Here is a 23,590-nt window from a genome sequence, read left to right as displayed (position 1 = left end):
ACTCACTATAAAAGCAATGGATCGCCCAAGCTCAGTATTTCATTAACACATTTCATCCATCTTGACCCATTCAGGTCACTTCCACGGGACTTGGGGAAGGGAGAACAGAGGAACTAATGCAAAGCCATGCCTATGCTGCTTGCTGAGTCATATCTAAATTAGGCTATGAATAATAGTTTTTTGTCTCAGATATGAGTCTCTGATATTCTGCCAGCAAGCTAATTATTAACTTCTAAAAGAGTAAAATAAGACCTCAGCCCCTTATAACTGATTTTAATTCATAAAAAAATTGTTTATTCAATATTAATTGAGTATGAATCAATTTTATTCTCTGAGCCAAAAAGATAACTTTTCTATAATGACTCCTATCCTCCGAAAACCAACTGTCACAGAAGAAAAGCGAATCCCTCTTTTCCGGTCTACCTACATGAAAAGGACTATGGTATTAAGAAGGAGTGGGGGGAAGACATAAATACTTCCACACATAAAACAGCAATAACAATAACTGAAAGTAAAAGAAGATATAGTACATGCCTTTGAGGTATTGGGAGGAAACACAGTTTTGAAGGAAGGAAAGAAAAGATGGAAACAGAACTCAATATTATGTGTAATCCCTAGGTACAGGCAGACTTTTTCTATCGAGCCTCCACATATTAAATAAGATACTATAATCTCTTCCTCCTACTTCTACTCTTTAGTGTTCAGGTAAGCCACAGTAGCTCAGAAATTAGGGTGGGGCATCCTCAGAAGTCTTACACTTAAGAGAGTAATTTTATAAAGTTTTACTATGTCTCCTCTCCTCCCCAGATTCTGATAAGACCCTAATTCTGCAGAGAAACATGGTTGGAGTGAGCTGTTATCAGAGATGGGAGTAAGGATCCCTTTAACAGGCAGGAATATGGCAAACTGAGAAACACTATGATAAGTTACTTCTCCCTGGGATAAAAGGTCATTTTTAAGAAAAGAAAATAATAGGAACATTTCAGAGTATGTTTCTCTGAAAAAATGAAGACATACTTTGGATAAAATGAAACATAAACAGAGTCAAGTATGAATCACACTGTTTGTTAGCACTGACATTCTCAGAGGAGTTATACTAAATAGGTACCACAGATCTAATTTCTATATTATGTTCTATGCAAAATCTATTTACAGCTCCATAGTCTTTAAAAAAATACGGGATTGTATTATTCCATCCTAACACTACCTCCATTTAAGGCAATACATCTCATCCTCTGATCATATGGATGGAATCACGTCAGCATGTTTATTTCAACAAAATGCAGGTTACTGGGCCAAATCCCAGACATGCAGAATCACAATGGGGAAGGGAGGTATTTCACTCCTCACCCTTGAGTTTGCAGTTTTAACAAGTTCAAGGTGATTCCTCAGTTTTTTAACAACAGAGAATGGTTTGAGGTTTCGGTTAATCAGTTAAAATTATTTAAGGGGGGCCTCCCAAGTGATGCAGCGTGTTGAGCACTGTCTGCTGCCTCTGCAGCACGAGTTTGATTCCCAGCCGGCCAGGGAAAAACCCACATGGCACAGCAGACCTCTCTTGTCTCACCCGCTGCTCCCCTCAGCAATGTCTGCCTGTTCTGTTCCCCACTCTGTGTCTGGTGAATTCTCTCACCCTCCCACGCCTCTGACCTGCACCCCATTTCTTGTATAAAATATAATAAATCTATAAAAATAAAATGATTTAGGGGGGCCTTCCTGGCGGTATAGGGGTTAAAGAGCATTATCAAGCAATTGACAGCCACTGATCCCCAGCCATCCAGGGAGCAACCCACTTGGCACAGCAGACCTCTCCTGTCTCGCCTGCTGCTCCCCTCAGCAATGTATTTCAGTTGATCTGCCTGTTCTGCTCCCCACTCTCTCTGGTGAATCCTCTTAGCCCCCATACCTCTGGCCTGACCCCAGTTCTTGTATGCATAAATAAAATAAATCTTTAAAAAAATATTTAAGAATGGGAAAATGAGAGGCAGCAGGTAGAAAAGGTATGCATAAATCACTCTTCAAGAACATTTTTAACTTCTATTCTCCTCATGATTTAGTAGCTAAAAGCATACATTTCAGAATTAGACCTGGGTTGAAAACCTGCCTTTTACCTACTAATGTTGTAACATTAGGCAAACATTCAACCAACCTCTTAGGACTACTGGGATTAAAAGAGCCAACTAATACATATTCAATAGCTGGCAATTATTAAGTGCTCAAAAATAGTAAGCATTATTATTTCTGGATTACACCATTCTGCCCCTTTAGAAAAGGCTTAAATCATTATCTTTATTTAAAAAAATGTTTAGGAGGCTTAGTTTATTATCCTAGGACTCAGGAAACTCTTCAGATCTATCTTTCTACCTCTATGTATCATCCTCTACTCCCAGAATGCCTATTTCTATCCTTTAGACCCAGGGATCTAGAAAACCTATCCCACTTGGGCTCTAGGAATAAATGTTCATTCCTTGTATCTCTAGTGCTAATGGGTCACAGGGAATAACTAAGAAAATTACCGATTAAACTAGCCAAAATCAAGATAAGGGAAACCAATGGAAAACAAAAGGCGTATAGCCGGTAATGAATTTGTAGACAGCTCTGACTTCATCAGGGCAGTTCTGTGGAGAACCCTGTGCCCCATTTCATCTTGAGAGTAACCAGGCAGACTTACATTTCTGAATGTTCTGGAAATGGATGGTGGGTGTGTGAACACCAGCAATCCAAGACCAGACACTAACTTCAGTGAGAACTGCTCACCAGCCTGATGGCACACTGTCCCCATCAATAACACTAACACAAAGGAAACACCAAAAAAGCACAAAACCCTATCTTCCCACTCCAAACTAGATGAGACCCTGGGTGAAAAGTGATCATTCATACTTCAGGTAAGGAACAGAATAATAGGCAAGTAAGAATATATACTTAATTTGATTATATAACTTTGGCTATCTGAGAAGAGACTCTCTCCAGAGATTACTAATCTACTTCATTCAGTCTCTTTCTATTCACACAGTTCCTCCTAACTTTTTCCCTAGACATCATTGCCCTGCCTGGTCATACAAAAATGCCAATTTAACATCTTTTTCTAAGCCACCACAGAGTATGGAGATAGACACACAACTTAAAATAACTATGTCCTTTTGCCCTAAAGGCTGGGCCAAATCAGTGTCTTTTGATGAGCGTTCTAATTCTAATCATTAACCACCAGGAAGGTTTGGATCAATGTCCTTTGGTCAAGTAAGATGATGACATTTAAGAACAATGTCTTTTGTATACCATAAGCAGGGAAATGCCTCATTCAGTGACCTGGACTTGCAGATCTAAAATAAATGACAATGACATTTTACTTTATATTAGAAACTTAAACACATTATCTCAATTAGTCTTCACAACTTCATGTGAGGTATATGTTATTATCCTCCATTTTAAAGAGGAAGAGCAGGAGGTTCAGATGTGAAATGACTTGTCCAAGGTGACACAGCAGTAAGAGGCAGAGTATGAACCCAGGTCTGCTCACTGGGTTGTTCTTCTACTTCTACTAATATCTTCCTTATATTCCTCCAAAACACATCTGGCACAGAATGAATTTATAAGCTGTGTTGGAAATAGTTGGAGGACATCCTTTCCCTTTTTTTGCACCCTACCATGGACTGCTTAATCTGTGTAAGAATAAACCTAAATGTGAGGGGTGGGGTCAAGTTATAGTGTAACTTATTCAAAAAGCTTTCTATCCTTCACCAACACCATCAGACTAATAAAATCTTAAGTTTGCCAAGGGCTAACTCACCACCATTCTAACAGTAATGCCCAGACTCTACTAAGACACTGATAAGAGACCAGAGTCATCAGCTATATGATCAAATATGCACATAAATAATCATCAAAAATCCAATAGTGTTAATCAACCAAGAGTTCTTCAAGTAAGAAATAAATATTGAGGTGTGGAAGGAAGGAATACAGTTATAAAATGTTTTAATGAGGCTTGGGACTGATCTTTGACTAGTAGGAGTTTTAAGTATGTTGTTAAAAATTTGTAATGTACAGTAGTCAGTGAGAGAAAAGTTTGAGCTTGCCAAATGGGATTTCTGTACAGATTCTGTCTTTATCAAAGGAACAAGTTACAATTTGAAGGGAAGAGCCTGACATTGTTGTTCCACATCTGGTTGTTGCTGTTTACATTCCTCTGTTGAGCCTACATGTTCCTTAGCCTTTCAGCAGGTACAGTTTGAACATTTCTGTCTCATAGTCAAGACAGGATTAGAGTCAAGAATAGTGACAACTGAGCTGTCTTGTTTTCTTCTTTTTTTCATGACTATACCTAATGGTTCATCTTGATTTATAAGCAAAACCTGGAAAACCTACAAAAATACGTGTTTGAGGTTATCTAGGAAAAATACAGAAAATATTGCAGTTATTTTTGGTGAAGAAAATCAATTTTGGGGTCTCCATGGTGGTGCAAGGGGTTAAGCACAGCACTGTGTAGCTATCCACAGCCTCTGCAGCACCAGTTCAATTCCAGCTGGCCAGGGAGCTACACACATGGCTCAGCAGACCTCTCCTGCCTCGCCCGCTGCCCACCCTCAGCAGTGTATTTCAGTAGATCCACCTGTTCTGTTCCCCACTCTGTCTCTAGTGAATCCTCTCACCCACCCTCACGTAGCTCTGGCCTGTACCCAGTTCTTGCATAAATAAATCTTTTAAAAAATAATAAAAAATAAAACTTCTTCAAATATACTTAAAGTACTGCTGACATAACATGTAAGTTTACTGTAAGACTACCTGGGGCTGGGCCTATTCTCCATAACAGTACTAATAATATTTACTCTTTCATTTATCAATTTACTTTTAGGATTGAATAAAAAATGGATATCACCTTAATTTGTTTCTCAAAAAGGGCAGGAAAAAGTCTTCAACTGATTTTGTCTGCATTTTACAGTAATAACAGAGAATAGGTAAAAAAGTAACACTTGGGGTCAGTCATTGAGGGGGAGGTCTAGGAGGTTTGTTCAACCAAGAAAACCACTGACCTGAAACCTGGTCTGAAACCACTCTGCAGTCCCTGGCACAAACTTGATTCAGCATTTGTGTTCTTCTTGAGTATGATATCACTAGGCCCAAAGGGTAGCTGAAAAGGCTCAAAAGGAAGCCTGTTATTTATCCTAATTCAAGTATGTGGGAAAACATTTTCTGGCCATATGTTACTGTTACAGAGCACAGACGCTAAAATGCAATCAAGCTGGAAAAACAGATTTTGATTAGGTTTCATTTCTGCCAGAGGATTGCAATCTGCCAGACGAAAGAGAAAGGCTCTCTCTCACATCTTTGTGAAAATGTAACCCAGTGCTAGCAACTGAGAATTCTTAGATTTGCAGATTCACAAAATTTCAGAGCTAGAAGAGAACTTAAATAATCATTTACTCCAAAGCTATAATTTGCAAATGGTCACAAAGTTAAATGACCTACTTAAGAGTCGCAGCTCACCAGGGGTAAAGCTGGGACTAATTAAATGTCAGCAACAGAACTTATCCCAGCATTCATTTCACTCTCCTACTATCTTGCACCTTGTAATTCAGTACCTCCATTGTTAATAGGCTAAATAGCAATCCCCAGTCTGCTTCAGGTCTCATAGAAGTTGAACCCTCACAGAAGTAAAAAGGTCTGCAAATACACTTTGCTTCCCTCATTAATTTTTCCACTAAGGTGCTCATAGCCAGACCTTGGCTTCTCAGCTACCTACCTAAATCTACATATATTGAATAAGCTGACTTGACAGACAGATTTCTGTTGCTGCCCAATATCACAGAGTCAGCATATTCAATTTTATATAGTTTATGGGTTTATCAGGACATAACCATAGAATAAATCAAGGAAGATCTGTATTTTGATGTAGACGCTTAGAAGTTAAGGTCAGGGCTGTGATCATCCTAGTGAAAAAATTGAAATCAGTCTGCCAAATTCTATCAGGTGAAAAAAAGCACCTGCTGTTCTGACTGGGATTTTTTTTTTTTAAATAGAGGCATGTTTTATTTATTTATTTGTTTTGTTTGTTTGTTTGTTTTGTTTATACATGCACTGGGTACAGTCAGAAGCATGGGAGGGTGAGAGAATTCACCAGAGCCAGAGCAGGGAGCAGAGCAGGCAGAAGGACCGAAGTACACTGCTGAGGGGAGCAGCGGGCGGCAGGAGAGCTCTGCGCGCCATTTGGGACCCTCCTCCGGTGGCCGGGGAGCAGCTGGGGATCAAACCGGCGCCGCAGAGGCTGCGTGCAGCTTCGCAACCCAGCGCTCAACCGATGCGCCACCGGGGAGGCCCCTGATTGGGATTTCATTGACTAGAAAGCTCAATTTCAGGAGATTTGATATAGTAACAAAAATAGGTCAGCCTGGGCCTCCCTGGTGGCGCAAGGGGTTAAGACACAACCTATGAAGCTGTCTGCAGCACTGCAGCATGAGTTCGATGCCCGGCCAGGGAGCTATCCACATGGTGCAGCAGACCTTTCCTGCCTCGCCACTACTCCCCATAGCAGTGTATTTCAGTCAGTCTGCCTGTTCTGCTCCCCACTCTGTCTCTGGTGAATCCTCTCACCCCACCACACCTCTGGCCTGTAGAAGGAGCTCAACAGCAGATTGGAGAGAGCTAAAGAAGAAGTCGGTATATTTGAAAATAGTGTAATAGGAATTATATATTCTGAAGAGCATAGAGAAAAGATTGGAAAAAAACATACAGAGCCTCAGTGACTGCAACATATATGAGAAGTTCTCTAGTAGAGAACTTTTGTTCTTGTATGCATAAATAAATCTTTTAAAAAAAATAGGTCAGCCTATCCTTGAACATGTTATATATATTCAAGGTATGGCATATTTATTTAGGTGTTCTTTAACTTCAGAGTTCCAGTTTCTGCACATCCTTGCCAACACCTGTAATTGTGATTATTATTTTTTTTATCCTAGCATCCCTGTAGCCATTTTAGTGTTCATTTGAATTTGTTTGATGGTTAATAACGTTGCGCATCCTTTCATGTGTTTGTGGCCATTCGTGCACCTCTTTGAAAAAATGTTATTCAGTTCCTTTTCCTTTTTTAAAGTGTGCTGTCTTCTATTTACAATAGCTAAGCTTTGGAAACAGCCCAAATGCCCAAAAATAGATGACTGGATCAAGAAGATATGGTACATATATACCATGGAATATTACTCAGCATTCAAAAAAGATAAACACATGCAATTTGCAGCAACATGGATGGCGCTGGAAGGGATCATGCTCAGCGAAATAAGCCAGAAAGAAAAAGAAAAATACCGGATGGTCTCACTCATAGCAGGAATCTAGAAAACTTAAATAAGGGACCAGGAAAATGAATAACTATAAGAAAGTGAAAATCAAAATCAACAAAAAACTATGAACCAGAGACACTTTTTTGGGGGTGGGTGGCGGGAGGGGAGGGATTGGGGTCAGAATGGGGGGGGTTGCAATTGTATGGGGAATATAAAAATAAAATTTATTATAAAAAAAATTTAAGAAGAAAATTGAAATAAAGTGAAAAATATGAAAAAAAAAAAGTGTGCTGTCTTTTAATTATTTAGTTGTCCATCAATATTTCTTCAGATATTTTTTCTGTCTTTACTTATCTACTGGTACATAACAAATGACTCCAAACCTAGTGCCATAAAACAGCAATCATTTTGGGCCTCCCCGGTGGCGCAGCGGTTGAGCGCTGGGTTGCGAAGCTGCCCGCGGCCTCTGCGACGCCGGTTCGATCCCCGGCTGCTCCCCGGCCACCGGAGGAGGATCCCATATGGTGCGCAGACCTCTCCTGCCGCCCGCTGCTCCCCTCAGCAGTGTACTTCAGCCCTTCTGCCTGCTCTGCTCCCCGCTCTGGCTCTGGTGAATTCTCTCACCCTCCCGCGCTTCTGACTGTACCCAGTGCATGTGTATAATAAATGCAATCATTTTGGTCCCTGCGCAGCGTTGAGTGCTGGTTTGCGAAGCTGCCCGCAGCCTCTGTGGTGCCGGTTCCATCCCCGGTGGCAGGGCGAGGGTCCCACATGGCACGCAGACTTCTTCTGATGCCCACTGCTCCCCCCAGCAGTGTATTTGTCGGTCTGCCTATTCTGTTCCCCACTCTGGCTCTGGTGAATTCTCTCACACTCCCGGGCTTCTGACTGTACCCATGCTTATATAAATAAAAAAATCTTTAAAAAAAAAAAACAGCAATCATTTCATTAAGCTCACAGATTCTGTGCACTAGACTGAGCTCCCAGCATTGTTTACAGGAGCATCTATATGTGGTTGCTACTTGTAGCTTAGATATCACTTCCACCCCATTCTATTGATTACAAGTGAGCTGCTAAGGCCAACATGGAGAGTGATAAATATTCTTATATGAGAATTCAAGTCTCATTCTCTCTCCATTCCTTATAAGGCTCCAATTATATATATTTTCATATATGTTGCAGTCACTGAGGCTCTGTATGTTTTTTTCCAATCTTTTTTCCCTGTTCTTCAGAATATATAATTCCTATTATACTATTTTCAAATCTACTGACTCCTTCTTTAGCTCTCTCCAATCTGCTGTTGAGCAAGTCCAACTAATTTTTCATTTCAGATATTGTACTTTTAAGTCTAGCTTTTATACTTCATCTTTTTATAGTTTCCATATTTCTGCTGATATTTTTCCTCTGTTCATTTATTATTGCCACACTTGTTATAAAATCTTTCTCTGATAATTCCAAGAATAGAAACTGGGGTCAATTTCTACTGACTGCTACATTCTTGACAGTAAGTTGTATTTCCTTCATCATACATCTAGCCACTTACTATTGTGCACTAGACATTACTGAAGAGTGAATTTTGTTTTTTCTGGGCAATTAACTTGGCTAGATTTATTTATATTACAAATTCCACAATGGGAAGCAACTGAATCTCAGCTCAATTCTTTTAGCTTTCTACCATCTCTTTTTGGCTTTATGAAATCCTCCCCAATGCATATCAAGGGTTTGGACAGAGTTTAAAAGCAGATTTTTAGGGTTCCCCTTGTTACTCCTGCCTTTCTGAGATTTCTCCCTTCATTCCCCAGCATCTCTTGTACTTTAAATCCATCCTCCTCCAGATTAGTAAAACTGCAGACTTTTGCTTATGCTTTAGTCACCTCCCACCCAGCAAACTGGGGAATAGTCTCAGGAAAAAGGTTCAAATGAGAATCTTACTCAGTGCAGTTCCTATGTTTCAAGTTTCCCCTCTGTTTCCCTGATTTGGTCACTTTTCAATGTCTTCAAGTACTTGTTTTTATACACATTATCCAGAATTCATAACTGTTATCTTAGGGAGAATTATCTTGAATAAGTTACTCCTCTATTATTAGGAGTAGAACCCTTTCTTACTAAGTCTCATTGGTACCACACCCTCCCCAAGAGGCAACCATGATATGAGTTACCAAAAATAAACATGGCCACATGTGCACAAATGCATCTGCTCGGAGCAGTGTGAGAGATGGTGATAGAGAAGTTATCCTTTTGGAATGCTGCTTAGATGCTTATCATAAGAAGTTTAAACTCTATACAAAGACATAGAGAGAAAATCAGTTTCCATTAAATAAAAATTATATATCTAAAAATTATATAACTAGTGGCCCTCCTTGGTGGTGAAAGGGGTTAAGACACAGCCTATGAAGCTGTATGTAGACTCTGCAGTACCAGTTCGATCCCTGGGCTGCCAGAGAGCAACCCACATGGTGTAGCAGACCTCTCCTGATTCGCCCACTGCTCCCCTGGGCAGTGCACTTCAGTCAATCCGCCTGAAGTATACTATTCCCCGCTCTGTCTCTGGTGAATCCTCTCACCCTCCACACCTCTGGCCTGTACCCCAGGTCTTGTATGCATAAATAAATAAATCTTTAAGAAAAAAATCTATGACACAAAGTATAGAATAAGGATGCATAATTTATGTTTATGTAATATTACAAAGTAAATAATAGTTATGAATAGGTGAAATGATCTAAAAGCTATATTCAATGATGAACACACATTTTTTCACATACTGCAAACCAACTATATCTCATAACCAGATATATTGAATCAGACCATTAAGATTATCATCTGTAAATGGGGGGGAAAATTCTGTTAAACTGAGGGAGAAGGCATTCTCTTCTCACTAGAGATAATCAGAAAATACAAGGTGTTTAAAAATAATAGAGAAAAATAAAGAGATTAGAATATCCTTAAAAACTCCTGCCTAGCTTTTTACAATAAAAATATCAGGAAAAAGGGCCTCCCCGGTGGCGCAGCGGTTGAGCGCTGGGTTACAAAGCTGCCCGCAGCCTCTGCAGCGCCGGTTCGATCCCCGGCTGCTCCCCGGCCACCAGAGGAGGGTCCCACATGGCGCGCAGACCTCTCCTGTCGCCCACTGCTCCCCTCAGCAGTGTACTTCGGTCCTTCTGCCTGCTCTGCTCCCCGCTCTGGCTCTGGTGAATTCTCTCACCCTCCCACGCTTCTGTGTACCCAGTGCTTGTATGTATAAATAAATAAATAAATCTTTAAAAAAAAAAAATCAGGAAAAATTTAAAAGAAGGCTATTTCTGAGAACCAAAAAAATATTTTTAATAGTCAACATTTAATAATTGCCTGCTTTATTATAGGTACTAAGAACTTTAACATTTTTATTAATTTCTATCAAAGATCCCATGACATAAAAGAAAAATAAATTTCTCCATTTTATAGATGAGAGAACTGAGGCATAGGAATGTTAAATAACTTGTCCAAGGTCACAGAAGTGGTAATTGATAGAGCTAGGATTCAAAATCAAATAATCTGGCTCAAAAACTTGCAGCCTTGGACCTCCCTGGTGACGCAGGGCTTAAAGTCTCAGCACTGTGGGGCTATAGGCAGCCACTGCAGCAGGCTGCACAAATTCAATCCAGGCCAGGGAGCTACTCACATGGAGCAGCAGACCTCTCCTATCTCCTCTGCTACTCCCCTCAGCAGTGTATTTCAGTAGATCTGCCTGTTCCATTCCCCACTCTCTAGTGAATCCTCTAACCCCACCCCCCGCACCTCTGTCCTGAACCCCGGTTCTTGTATGCATAAACACCTTTAAAAAAACCTTTAAAAAAAACCTTACAGCCTGAAGTATACTACAGCAGGTCCTTGAATAAAGTTGTCTCTTGTTTTGTTCAACATTGCTTCCTTATAACATTCATGAAAAAAATAAAATAGGTGTCAGGCAGGGGCCAATGTCTGTGTGGAGTCTGTACTGCTCCCCAAGGTCCACATGGCATGTCTGCATAGGCATGTGTAGATTGACCTAGTCTGAATGTATGTGTGTGGTTGAGTGGGTTGCATGTACACACAGATGCATGCAAACTGGGATATAAGGATATCCTCTCCAAAGTTGGTTCCTGCCTTGTGGCCTGAACTGCCAGGAAGGTTCTGCCTAGCAGCAAGCCTGACCTGAAATAAACAGTTTGGAAAATTAATTAATGAATGAATGAATACAAAAAAAATCTGATATTAAATGAGTTTTGGTTTTTGCTTAGAAGTTTGGTGATGTTTTTGGAACAAGAAATATGTCGTACAAATTTAATTATATCAATTCTTTTGTAAAACTGCTTTTCTCATCCATCATTTCACTTAAAGTCACAATTTCTAAGAACCTATAGATGACATTGAAGACTTGCTGTGTACCATCTCTCTGATTTGTAACAAAGTCAACATAGGTGTAGAGACTTAGACAAGTTCAATTACCTCAGTTCAGGTCAATTGAACTCAATTTGTTCTCCACAATGTCTTGCCATTATTTAACTTTTCTGTTTCCAATACATTCTGGCTGGGTTTCACCCTCAAACCCTGCAGCCCAGTGATATAGAACCATATTTGGTCTTCTAAAGGCACCCCGATATTCCTCAATTTATTTCCACTGCTCATGCAACTCCCTCTCCCTAGAACCAACTTTCTACCCTGACTGTCTGAGTTCCCCAGACTCCACAGATACTTCTCAATGGCTTACTAGGCTTATTGTTCACCGGTCTATTTTTCACCTATAATAGGCAGTTATGTCCCTGAACAATATGTTCTTTCATTTGTATTTGAGTTTCTGGAGCTTTGTATGTAATTCAGGAGGTCAATAAACAGTCTCAGAAACAAGAGTGTTTAAAGGCATCCCAGGACCTGAGTCTAGCTGACAGCTAGACTCCCTGAACTCTCCTCCCTGGCATCTGACAATGGCTGAGACACCACCTGCAACTACGTAGCTAACCCACTCCAGCAAACCTTTCTCAAAGAAGCTAATGAAACTCTATAAGAGGACACTGTCAACAAAGGAATACCTTATGACACATCGCCAGGTCTTTAACTTCATGTCAATCTCTGTAAAGACATTTTCACAAATGAAATTTGTTTCAAAAAGAACAATTAGTTAAAGGGCCTCGCTGGTGGTGCAGGGGTTAAGACACAACCCATGGAGCAATCCGCAGCCACTGCAGCAGGAGTTCGATTCCTGTCCAGTCAGGGAGCAACCCACATGGCGCAGTAGACCTCTCCTGACTCGCCTGCTGCTCCCCTCAGCAGTGTATTTCAGTCGGTCTGCCTATTCTGTTCCCCACTCTGTCTCAGGTGATTCCTCTCACCCCCCACATCTCTGGCCTGTACCCCAGCTCTTGTATGCATAAATAAATAAATCTTAAAAAAAATAAATAAATAGGGCCTCCCCGGTGGCGCAGCAGTTGAGCGCTGGGTTGCAAAGCTGCCCCGCAGCCTCTGCAGCACCGGTTCAATCCCCAGCCTCAGGCGAGGGTCCCACATGGCGCGCAGACCTCTCCTGCCGCCCACTGCTCCCCTCAGCAGTGTATTTCATGGGTCTGCCTGTTCTGCTCTCTGCTCTGGTTCTGGTGAATTCTCTCACCCTCCCGCACTTCTGACTGTACCCAGTGCTTGAACAAACAAACAAACAAACAAATAAATAAATAAATAAATTTGCTCATTTTATTTGGTGGCATTCCTGCTCCAAAATATGTTTTCCTTTTTCCCTTGACTAAGCTAAAATCACATTACCTAAAGAACTGCGAATTCTGATGAGAAACCGAGGGGAGCAGAACATGCAGGACTGGTAGGGGCAGGATAGCAGAGCGCTGAGGGTAAAATCAGGCAAACGGGGGCGGGGGTGGGGGGGTCGCACAGCATCAAGAAGGGCTTGGAAGGTGGAAAGGAGACATAAAGGAGAGTGTATCAAGAGCAAACTCCAGTTGTTAGAATTTAGTCTGTGGTTCTGAAATCTAATAGACTCAATTCAGCAAGTGGCATTGCCAAGAGTGACAACATTTTCTAAAATGGTGACAAACATTTGGTAAAGTTCAAAACAATCTTCTCCCCTGGTAGTTGCAGTCCTGGAACATTCACTGTAGCTGAAAGCTGTGCTTCAAACATATAAACTTTGTGTTTATATGTAAAACAGAGTTACATTCCAGACTTAAATCATCTAAACAGGTAATTCTCCTGTGTAAACAACTAACAAGCATTCGAAAATCCAAAGGGACAAAGAATAATGATTCTTTGTATGAGATTATTCTGTATATGGCATGACAGCAGCATCTCTGAGCCACACTCATTATACACTGACTGCACCTCTCAATCACAACCAAGAAGTTCTTGCTGAGATACAATGATGTCAAAAATCTAAAAGATCACTATAAGGAAAGATCACACTATAGAGAAAAAACATTTTCTTCTTCATCTCCCCATCTCCTTCAAATGGTTCACTAACAACCAAGACCCTGAACTCCATCTACTGAGCTTATTTATATTACATATTGCATATTTCATACATATAAATATATAACTAACTTACTGTGGTTTGTGTGGACTAAAATGGGAAATTATTCAACATTTATTACACTACTTCTATTAGACTATGTACTCCAAATTTCAAATTTAGAAAAAAATTTTAACATTTAGCATAACATTTTTACAAGTCAGAGACTTAAATAACACTGATCTCTCACCACCAATATTGTAATTTTTTAAATGATGGGCTGACATCCAAGACATAAGACAAATGCACTATAAAGCCTTAGCACATTTGTAAAATAATTATTGTTATAGGTAAATAAAACAAAGTCAGTCTAACAAATTTTGTATAATATATCTAGCTCTTAATTTTGAGGTAAGAAGGTACAAACCACATGCCATTTAACTAGATTACTAACATATATTATTTTTACACTTTAGTTTTCTCCTTTATATACTGACTGATTCTACTGCATATGAATACTGGAAAATGTTCTTTAGTATCTATAATCAGCACCAGTAGCAAGTACTTGCCTCATCACACAAAGATAAAAGATTCTGATACTGAGTGAAGAGGATTTCCTTGAACTACCCTACTTCTTTGCCTGCATCCACTTCCCACATCTAAGTTTCCAGAACTCCAACCATGCACTCCCAAGTCCACACGTCTTCTGCACTCATCTCATCCACATAAATTAGTTTCAAAGCAACCAAGGGACACAATCCCTGACATCATAGAAGACAAATTTGGTGGGTGTATAGAATTGAGCTAGGATGAAGAGAAACTTTTTTTTAAATGATTAATGACGCAACAATTATTATTCAACCAGGTTCTATATTAGGTAAAAGTGAATGATTTCCAATTATTTTTTTCTCTCTAAAAATACAATAAACAACTTACTATCTTCTCAGACTCTATATAAGACTCTGTAATGAATCCCCTAGGGACCCCACCCAGTGTATACATTTGAGTCATTTTACCTACATTGAGGTCAAAGTTTAATCCTTGATAGTATGACTTGATATGAAAAAAATTATGATCCAGGAATAGTGCTTGCGTCCTTTCCTTCAGCACCTACACAAAGAGCATTCATCTCCACTCCTCTGACAAATCTGACAAAAATGTTATGAAATGTAACTCTTACATACCTAATGATTCTAGTATTATTTACATAAGTTAGGCACAACCTGAAGATGATGGAAAGTGTTATCTCCAGAAACTAATAGTGATGTCTCAGGCAATTTTAACAAGCAAACATAAGCAGTAATAGTCACTGTTCACAGAATGTTTTTCAGGACCAAGCACTTTTATACATTATTTCTAATGCTCAAAACAACACTGTGCATTATTAACCCCTATTTCACAGATGGGGAAACTGAAGCTTCAAGAAGTTTGCTGAACACACAGCTTACAAAAGGTGGAGTCAAAAGTGCAGTCACCTTTTGTCAAATACACATGATAGTATTGCTTTGAAATTTGTATTATTTTTAAATGCTACTTTTTAAGACATAAGAGAGCCGCTTTACTATGAAAGAATTACTCCTGGAAAGGTATAACATTTGTAATAGAAAAGTTATGAAATTCAAATTTTAGCCTCCTTAGTAAAGATGAAATACAATGCCAACAGGGTATTAAGCTTACTTGCAGAACAGCATGAAACTTTAATGACCCCAGGGTAGCCTGAAGATCAAATATTTAACAAAAACCCAAATACGTCAAGAACAGTCCCTCCTTTCTCTTCATGTACATGGCAGTTATTTTGACAGGGAGTTTAAGTATGACAACCACGCCAAGTAAAAAAGGTTATGGGTTAATGGTTATAAATTACTCTTATTATTTTCATTGAACCTGCCCTGTTTGAACATTTCTCAAAAAAGATCTTATGTTTTCAAGGTTGTGACATTTGCTTAAGACTAAAATTTACAAGTTGATCAGAATTTTAAAATAAAACAGACGCAAAAATAAAGGTAAGGGGGGGCTTCCCCTGGTGGCGCACGGTTGAGCTCTGGGCTGCGAGGCTGCCCGCAGCCTCTGCAGCGCCGGCTCGTTCCCTGGCCACCGGCGAGGGTCCCACAAAAAAATAAAATAAAATAATGGTAAGGGTTTACCACAGATGAAGCCAAAAAAAAAAAATCAAAACACATCCACCAGAATGGTTAAAATGAAAAACACCAAGTGTTGACAAGCATATACAACAACCACAACTTTCATACAATTCCAGTACAAGTATAAATAAGTACAGCCACTTTGGAAAACTATTTGGTAATATTTATTAAATTTTATATATGTATATCCTACAACCCAGAAATTCTACTCGTATATATCCCGAACAGATATATGTACATTTGTTCACTAAAGGATAAGTACTAGAACATTCCTAGCAGCACTATGCATTAAAGTTCTAAACTGTCCACACGTCCATCAACAGTCAAATGTATAAGTAAATGGAAAAATATTCACATAATAGAATACTAGGTATTTTATAAAAATGAAGAATCTACAACTTCAAGCAACAGCTGGGCTCAACTGGGCTCAACAAAAATAATGCTGAGTTAAAGAAGTCAGATATAAGTGGGCCTCCCTGGTGGTGCAGGCGGTTGAGCACCGCACTGTGAAGCTGTCCGCAGCCTCTGCAGCTCCGGCTGGATCCCCGCCGGCCAGGAAGAGTGCCACATGGTGAAGCAGACCTCTCCTATCTCACCTGCTGCTCCCCTCAGCAGTGTATTACCTCAGTCTGCCTGTTCTGTTCCCCGCTCTGTCTCTGGTGAATCCTCTTCACCCTCCCGCGCATTTGGCCTGTACCCTGGTTCTTGTATAAATAAATAAATCTTTAAAAAAAAAAAAAAAAAGAAGTCAGCCATAACACAGATACTATGTGACTGCACTTACATACAGACTGAAAATAGAAAAATAATCTTTGCTGTTAAAAGTCAGGACAGGGCCTCCCCTGGTGGCGCAGTGGTTGAGCGCTGGGCTGCAAAGCTGCCCGCAGCCTCTGCAACGCTAGCTAGTTCGATCCCTGGCCGCCAGCGAGGGTCCTACATGGCGCGCAGATCTCTCCTGCCACATCCGCTGCTCCCCTCAGCAGTATATTTCGTCAATCTGCCTGTTCTGCTCCCCACTCTGGCTCTGGTGAATTCTCTCACCCTCCCGTGCTTCTTCAGGTACCCAGTGCTTATATAAATAAATCTTTTTTTTTTAAAGATTTATTTATACAAGTATTGGGTACATCCAGAAGCGCGGGAGGGTGAGAGAATTCACCAGAGCCAGAGCAGAAAGAAATGGCAGACTGACGAAGTACACTGCTGAGGGGAGCGGCGGGCTGCAGGAGAGGTCTGCGCGCCACGTGGGACCCTCGCCAGCAGCCGGGGATTGAACTGGCGCTGCAGAGGCTGCGGGCAGCTTCGAAACCCAGCGCTCAACCTCTGTGTCACCAGGGGAGGCCCCTAAATAAATAAATCTTAAGGAAAAAAAAAAAGTCAGGACAGAAAGCTAGACTTTGGTGGAGGTAGTGACCAGAAGGAGACACAAGGGGGCTTCTTGGGCACTGGTAATATTCTGTTTCTTCACATGGGTGCTGGTAACAATATGTTCAGTTTGAAATATATAGTAGACAAGCATCAATTGCGCATCAGAGTAGTTAAAGATCAGGGCTCTGGAATCAGAGTGCCTGTGTTTGAATCTCAGTTCTATCACTTACTTTGGGCAAGTTATCTAAGCTGTGTCTCATTTCTTCATCCACAATGGACCTAATATCTACCTCATAGGGTTATCCCGAGGAGTAAAACATCATGAGATGTATAAAAGTGATTATTCATACAGTTGACTGTTATTAAATATTTGCAAAGTAAATAAAAATGCTTAATTCTAAAGCAACACAAGAAAATGAGAAAGTGAAACAAAGACATGTATGATTTGGGTATTACTAGAAACTGCAAAAAATAATTGTTTGGGAAATGAAGTTTGATGAAAAGGAGTCTAATATAAAGGGATGTGACCTGAAAGTTGAAAGCAGTCCTACATAACTTCACTGAAAATGACCCTGGGCAAGCAGTCAGCCTCTCTGAGCCTGCAGTTCCTCATCGCCCATGGAGGGCTGACTCCATGATCTCTTTAGGATGATGAATACTAACGAGTGCAAATACTGATCAGGAACTAAGAAGGCAGAGCTCAGTCAGTCTCGCTCACTCTCTAAAAGGATCCGGAAAATCTAGCTTCTGAATTTCACCTGGTGCTTCTATTTTAAAAAATCTATCAAGTCTATCAGCCATGACTCTGTCACTCACTCAGGGTCACACTGCCTGCAGCCATTCTTGAGTTTATAACTAAGACTTCCAATAGGGTTCAAAAAGAACCAGTCAGGTTGCTGATATCCATGCCATAGAAGTGTAACTAACTGCTCAGATCATGTTATAATAGCTGCTCTTTATTAAACCCTACTTACATGAGGATATTTATACTCACCCCCCCCAAAAAAAAAATCTGCTAAGTATGTAGAATTCTTCCATGTTCTCATCTTTTATAGATAAGAAAACTAAGGCTTTAAAACCCCTCTCTGTTTATTAAGTGTTAAAGCTGAAAGGTGACTCTGGTTTGCTGGCTACAGAGTCCAAGCTCTTTCCATGAGACATAGTCTATTGACTTACTTTATTTTTTTTTTTTAGTGTTTTTTTTTTTTTTATAGAGGCATGGTTTTATTTATTTATTTAATTTGTTTGTTTGTTTTGTTTATACATGCACTGGGTACAGTCAGAAGCGCAGGAGGGTGAGAGAATTCACCAGAGCCAGAGTGGGGAGCAGAGTAGGCAGAAGGACCGAAGTACACTGCTGAGGGGAGCAGCGGGCGGCAGGAGAGGTCTGCGCGCCATGTGGGACCCTCCTCCTGTGGCCGGGGAGCAGCCGGGGATCGAACTGGTGCTGCAGAGGCCGCAGGCAGCTTCGCAACCCAGCGCTCAACCGCTGCGCCACCGGGGAGGCCCTGTTGACTTACTTTAAAATCAATCATATTCTTCTTACTTGTATAACAAAAGGTCATCAGCTAAGGTATTCTAAAACACGAATAATCTAATATAGTGAAAAATCAAATTTTGGGTATTTTTTAAATGATTGCTTTTGTTTCTAAGTTAATGTCTCCTCTTGGATCTATTTAAATGAATACTGTGCAGGGAAACTATTTAAATGATACAGCAACCAATCAAACTATAGATTAAATCCCTTTAAAAAAAGGTTCACATTTCTTCCCTTCCGTTTCCCCACTACCCAATGCCTGGTCTAAAGTAGGCACTTCACAAAAACATTTGAATATCACACCTCCCTCAATCTTGTTTACCAAAACGCTGTACTAATGAGGATCCATTCTAATGTGACTCTAATAACTGAAACTTGATGATCAAAATTAAACATAATAAGAGTCACTAGAATATCCTTCCTGGACACTCTCCTCCAGGTGAAGTGCCACTATCACCATCAGCAAGTAGTTATTAAACATCTACAAATTTTTGTTTAACATAGTAATAACTCAGTACACCTTCTTCTCCCGCTCTCTCCCCATCAGGTTTGGCAAGCAACAGAGTTATAGTTCCCCTCCAGGCAAGCCAGCCTGTGTGTGGGCAGTGGGAGACCATTCAGAGACACAAATGTTTCATATGATTAAGCACATTTTCCAAGTTAAACAAATAGAAAGTCCTAGGCCCTAGGAGTTTGACCTTTCCTCAACTAGACCAAATACAGAGGCTTCAGGAGTCTGACCCTCCCACACTAGACCCTTGTCCTAGCACTTTTCCCTGGTGCCTTGAAATTGCAGCCCTCAATAATCTTCTCCTCTGTCAACCACTAAACAGAGGAAATCAGAAACTTCTCCCAATGCGTCACAGTTATTAAATACCTATTCCTATTATTACGAGATATTTTGTTCACTAAATTCAATGAATATGTCAGCACATTCAACTAAAATTTTTCTTTAAAAACCCTGTCTTGAGGACCTCCCTGGTGGTGCGAAAGGGATTAAGTCTCAGCACTATGAAGCTATCAGCTGCCACTGCAGCACATCCTGGGCCAGAGCGATGACCCACATGGCGCAGCAGACCTCTCCTGTCTCACCCACTGCTCCCCTCAGTGTATTTCAGTAGATCCGCCTGTTCTGCTCCCCACTCTATCTCTGGTGAATCCTCTTAGCTCCCACACCTCTAGCCTGCACACCAGCTCTTGTATGCATAAATAAATTTAAAAAAAAAAAACAAACAGGGCCTCCCCAGTGGCACTGCGGGTTGAGCGCAGCATTGTGAAGCTGTCCACAGCCTCTGAAGCATGAGTTCAATTCCTGGACAGCCAGGGAGCTACCCACATGGCACAGCAGTGCTCTCCTGTCTCGCTCACTGCTCCCCTCAGCAGTGCCTTTTGGTCCGTCTGCCTGTTCTGCTCCCTGCTCTTCTCTGGTGAATCCTCTCACCCTCCTGCTCCTCTGACTTGTACCCAGTTCTTGTACAAAAATAAATCTTTTTTAAAAATAAATAAATAAAAACAAGGGCCTCCCTGGTGGCACAGGGGTTAAAGACACAGCACTACGAAGCTATTGCCAGCCATTGCAGCACAACTTTGATCCCTGGCCGGCCAGAGAGGTAACACACCTGGCGCAGCAGACCTCTCCTGTCTCGTGCACCGCTCCCCTCTGCAATGTATTTCAGTAAATCTACCTGTTCTGCTCCACACTCTGTCTCTGGTGAATCCTCTCACCCCCACACCTCTGGCCGACACCCCACTTCTTATATGCATAAATAAATAAAAAACCCTGTCTTCACAGAGAGTGCAGAGTTTACGTGTATACTACAAGGAAAAGTATACATGAGATAGGAAACTAGATTCTATTCCAGTACCTTAACTTCCACGAAAAGCTCCGCAAGTCAATTATCCTGCTAAACTTTGTTTCTTCAGCACTAAAATGAAGGATTAAACTAGTCTGGGGTTACTCACCTTGTTCCAGGATGCCTTGCAAGCTTCAGAATCTGCTCTAGGGCTTTACAACCTCTGTTAGTGAACTTACATAAAAATACCCATTTACAGGCCTTCCTGCTGGCAACAAGGGGTTGAGATGCAACCTATGAAAAAAGCTAGCGCAAGCCGATGCAAGCACGAGTTCGATCCCCTGCCAGGGAGATACCCATATGACGCAGCAGACCTCTCCGGACTCACCCGCTGCTCCCCTCAGCTGTGTATTTCAGTCAATCCACCTGTTCTGTTCCCCACTCTGTCTCTGGTGAATCCTCTCGCCGCCCCCCATACCTCTGGCCTGTACCCAGTTCTTGTATGCATAAATAAATAAATCTTTTTTTAAAAATACCCATTTACATATGTGGATTTTTCTGGAGAAATTTGTGACTTACAGCAAACTGACACAAGTTGCAACCCCCAAAATAACCATAGTTCATGTTTTATTGGATACCATGTGCTAGACACTGTGCTAAGTTCTTACATATATTAATTCACTTAACCCTCAGAAAATCCTTTAAATTAGATTCTATTATTGCCCCTATTTTATAGTTGAAGAAAGTCAATCAGAAAGAGCCCAGGCTCTTAAACACAATGCTGTTTGGTAAGGTCATCTCTAAACCCTAAAATTCTATGTTTCTATGCTCATTCAAATAAATGGTTTCCCTCTGGTTAAGTTCTCTTTCATTTCACAATCATTAATTCCAAATTAAAATATTTACACAGAACAACCAAACTCATGCAACACCCAGATGAATGCTACTGGAAAGAATATATCAGACAGTCAATCCAAATAAGGGTCCAAAGGCTCTTTCCAGATCCAGCCTCCAATCTGTTTTGCTTTTATAACTGGAGATTAACCAACAGATGCATCTGAATCTAATTACTAATTAAACCCTAAAATAAAACAATAAAATAATCAGATTGTTGGCCAGAAAAGGGGATGCAGTTGCAGCAATAAAATCTCACAGAGCACACACCAATATGAGAGGACCAGGTAAGATACATTCGTGCAAGGCTTCATGTCCCATGTTGACTGGCTTTCTACCCCCAACCCACATGACCCAAAACAATAATCACTGTGGGGCCAAGCCCTGAATCACTCTCCATGTGAGAGACAAAGGCTGGCAGAGGTAACAGTTTGAAACAAGAAGTGAATACTAAGTGAAAGGCTAACCTGCCGTTTTTGTGGACACCTGTTCTGACAAGCTACAGTCTTAACAGAGGGGCTAGCCATCATCCAGTTACACCTGAAAACTGATTTGCCAGTCACAGCCCTGCTCAAATTACTGAATGACACAACATGCTTAATAAATGGCTGCAGAGGAGCGGACATAGTTCTTTTCACAGGCTGTCCAAAACACAACTAAAGGGAAGGTTGTTGAAACTTCATGTCCAACTCTCCTGACCTTGCTCCACCCGGTCTGCGTAAAGAGAAGAGGAGCAAAGGACGACAGACAGGCGATCAGAGGAACGGCCCTGGGTGCAGAAAGATCTTTTTCAAGGGTGCTGCAACAGGGTCAGAGAGGCCAAGAAGAGGTGTTGGGAGGTTGTGGGCAGGAGAAAACCAACGTGGGAGCCGGACATTTGAGCCGAAGAACTGAGAGACAGGGTTACTGGGAAGGGGCAAATGTAAGAAATCTGGTCGGAAGCATAACGAGGAAGAGGTGGAGGAGTTGGTGGGGCGGGTAGAGACAGAGAGAGGGCCCTGCGGGAAGAGCAGCGGGTCCTAAGGGGAGAGGAAACAGCTGGGGTGGGCAGAAAAGGCTGGGGTCCGCGGGTGCCTCCGGGAGAGGGTCAGAGGAACCGGGGGACATGCAAGGGTGAACGGAGTGACCCGCTGGTTAGCGTGGAAACTCAGAGTGGGGGCAACAGGGCAGGTGATCCTTGAGGGTCGGGAAGGGAAAGCGCGGAGCACCGAGGGTGGGAGGCGAGCAGGGCGCCCGCGCGCAGGGCAGCAGCGCCCTGTGCCGAGGCCCGGGCGAGGGCGAACCCAGCGGTGACAACGGTCGGTTCGGCGGCAGCGGGGTGGAGGCTGCCCAGCTCAACACCGGCGGGGCCGCCCCGGAGTCCGGGGCCGGGCTGAGGCGCGGGAGGCCGGCCCGGAGCCCCGGGGCGGGAGGAGGGTCGCAGGGGTCGGGGAGGGCCCGGGACCGCTGGAGGCCGGCGGCGGCGCTCTCACCGGGACAGGTGCTTCAGGATCTGCTTCTTAATGATCCCGGCCATGCCGCGGCGGCGGCCCGCGTGCAGGGCCGACGGGCAGCTGCGACCTCCTCAGTCGTGGAGAAGAGGCGGCTCCTCACCTCGCCGCCGCGCGGGGACCGGATGCCGGCGCCACAGCGCGCCGCCATGGCGCTCTCTCGCCCCTGCCCGGCGCCCGGAGCTCCGCCACGATCCCACCCACCCGCGCGGCGCCGCGGCCGCCAGCCAGAGCGACGCGGAGATCGCGCGCCGGCCGCCCGCCCGCCAGACTCGCGGCGGCCCGAGGGGGCGCGCGCGGCGGCGGGGCCGCGCGGGGGGGCGGGGCCGCGCGGGCGAGGGGCGGGGCCGGCGCGCGGCGGGGGGCGGGCCGGCGCGCGGCGTGGGGCGGGCGAGCGCGCGCAGAGTCCTCGGTGCCCGGTGCAGCGCGCGTGGAAGGGCCGCCTCGGAAGGTCTCGCAGCGGCGTGAGGCTCACACGCCGGCGGTCGCCCTGAAGGTTACGAGAACGGCCGCGTGTTTGCAGGTCTTCTGAAGGAACGCGCTAGATAATGGTGCCGCTCCTGGTGCACTTCACTCTCCCCTCAGGTTCACCTTTGAGCACCGACTCGCCTCCTGGAATCAGTCGGGAAGTGCATT

General features: G+C 42.6%; 1 protein-coding gene across 2 annotated transcripts in view; it reads right to left on the bottom strand.

The window, feature by feature from the left end:
* BLTP3A (bridge-like lipid transfer protein family member 3A) overlaps nucleotides 1-23,072 on the bottom strand; it is a 66,839-nt gene extending 43,767 nt beyond the window's left edge. For both annotated transcript variants that reach the window (XM_037519551.2, XM_054698735.1), the window contains exon 1: nucleotides 22,937-23,072. In XM_037519551.2, the coding sequence (XP_037375448.1) occupies nucleotides 22,937-22,980 (44 nt within the window). In that variant the 5' untranslated portion in view covers nucleotides 22,981-23,072. The remainder of the gene's footprint in view (nucleotides 1-22,936) is intronic.
* Between the last annotated feature and the right edge of the window lie 518 nt (nucleotides 23,073-23,590).

The sequence above is a fragment of the Talpa occidentalis genome, unplaced genomic scaffold, assembly GCF_014898055.3.
Source record: "Talpa occidentalis isolate TD23 unplaced genomic scaffold, MPIMG_talOcc4v2.1 talOcc4.2, whole genome shotgun sequence".
Lineage (NCBI taxonomy): Eukaryota > Metazoa > Chordata > Mammalia > Eulipotyphla > Talpidae > Talpa > Talpa occidentalis.
Note: the sequence above shows the minus strand (reverse complement) of the source record. Positions and strands in the feature narration are given on the sequence as shown.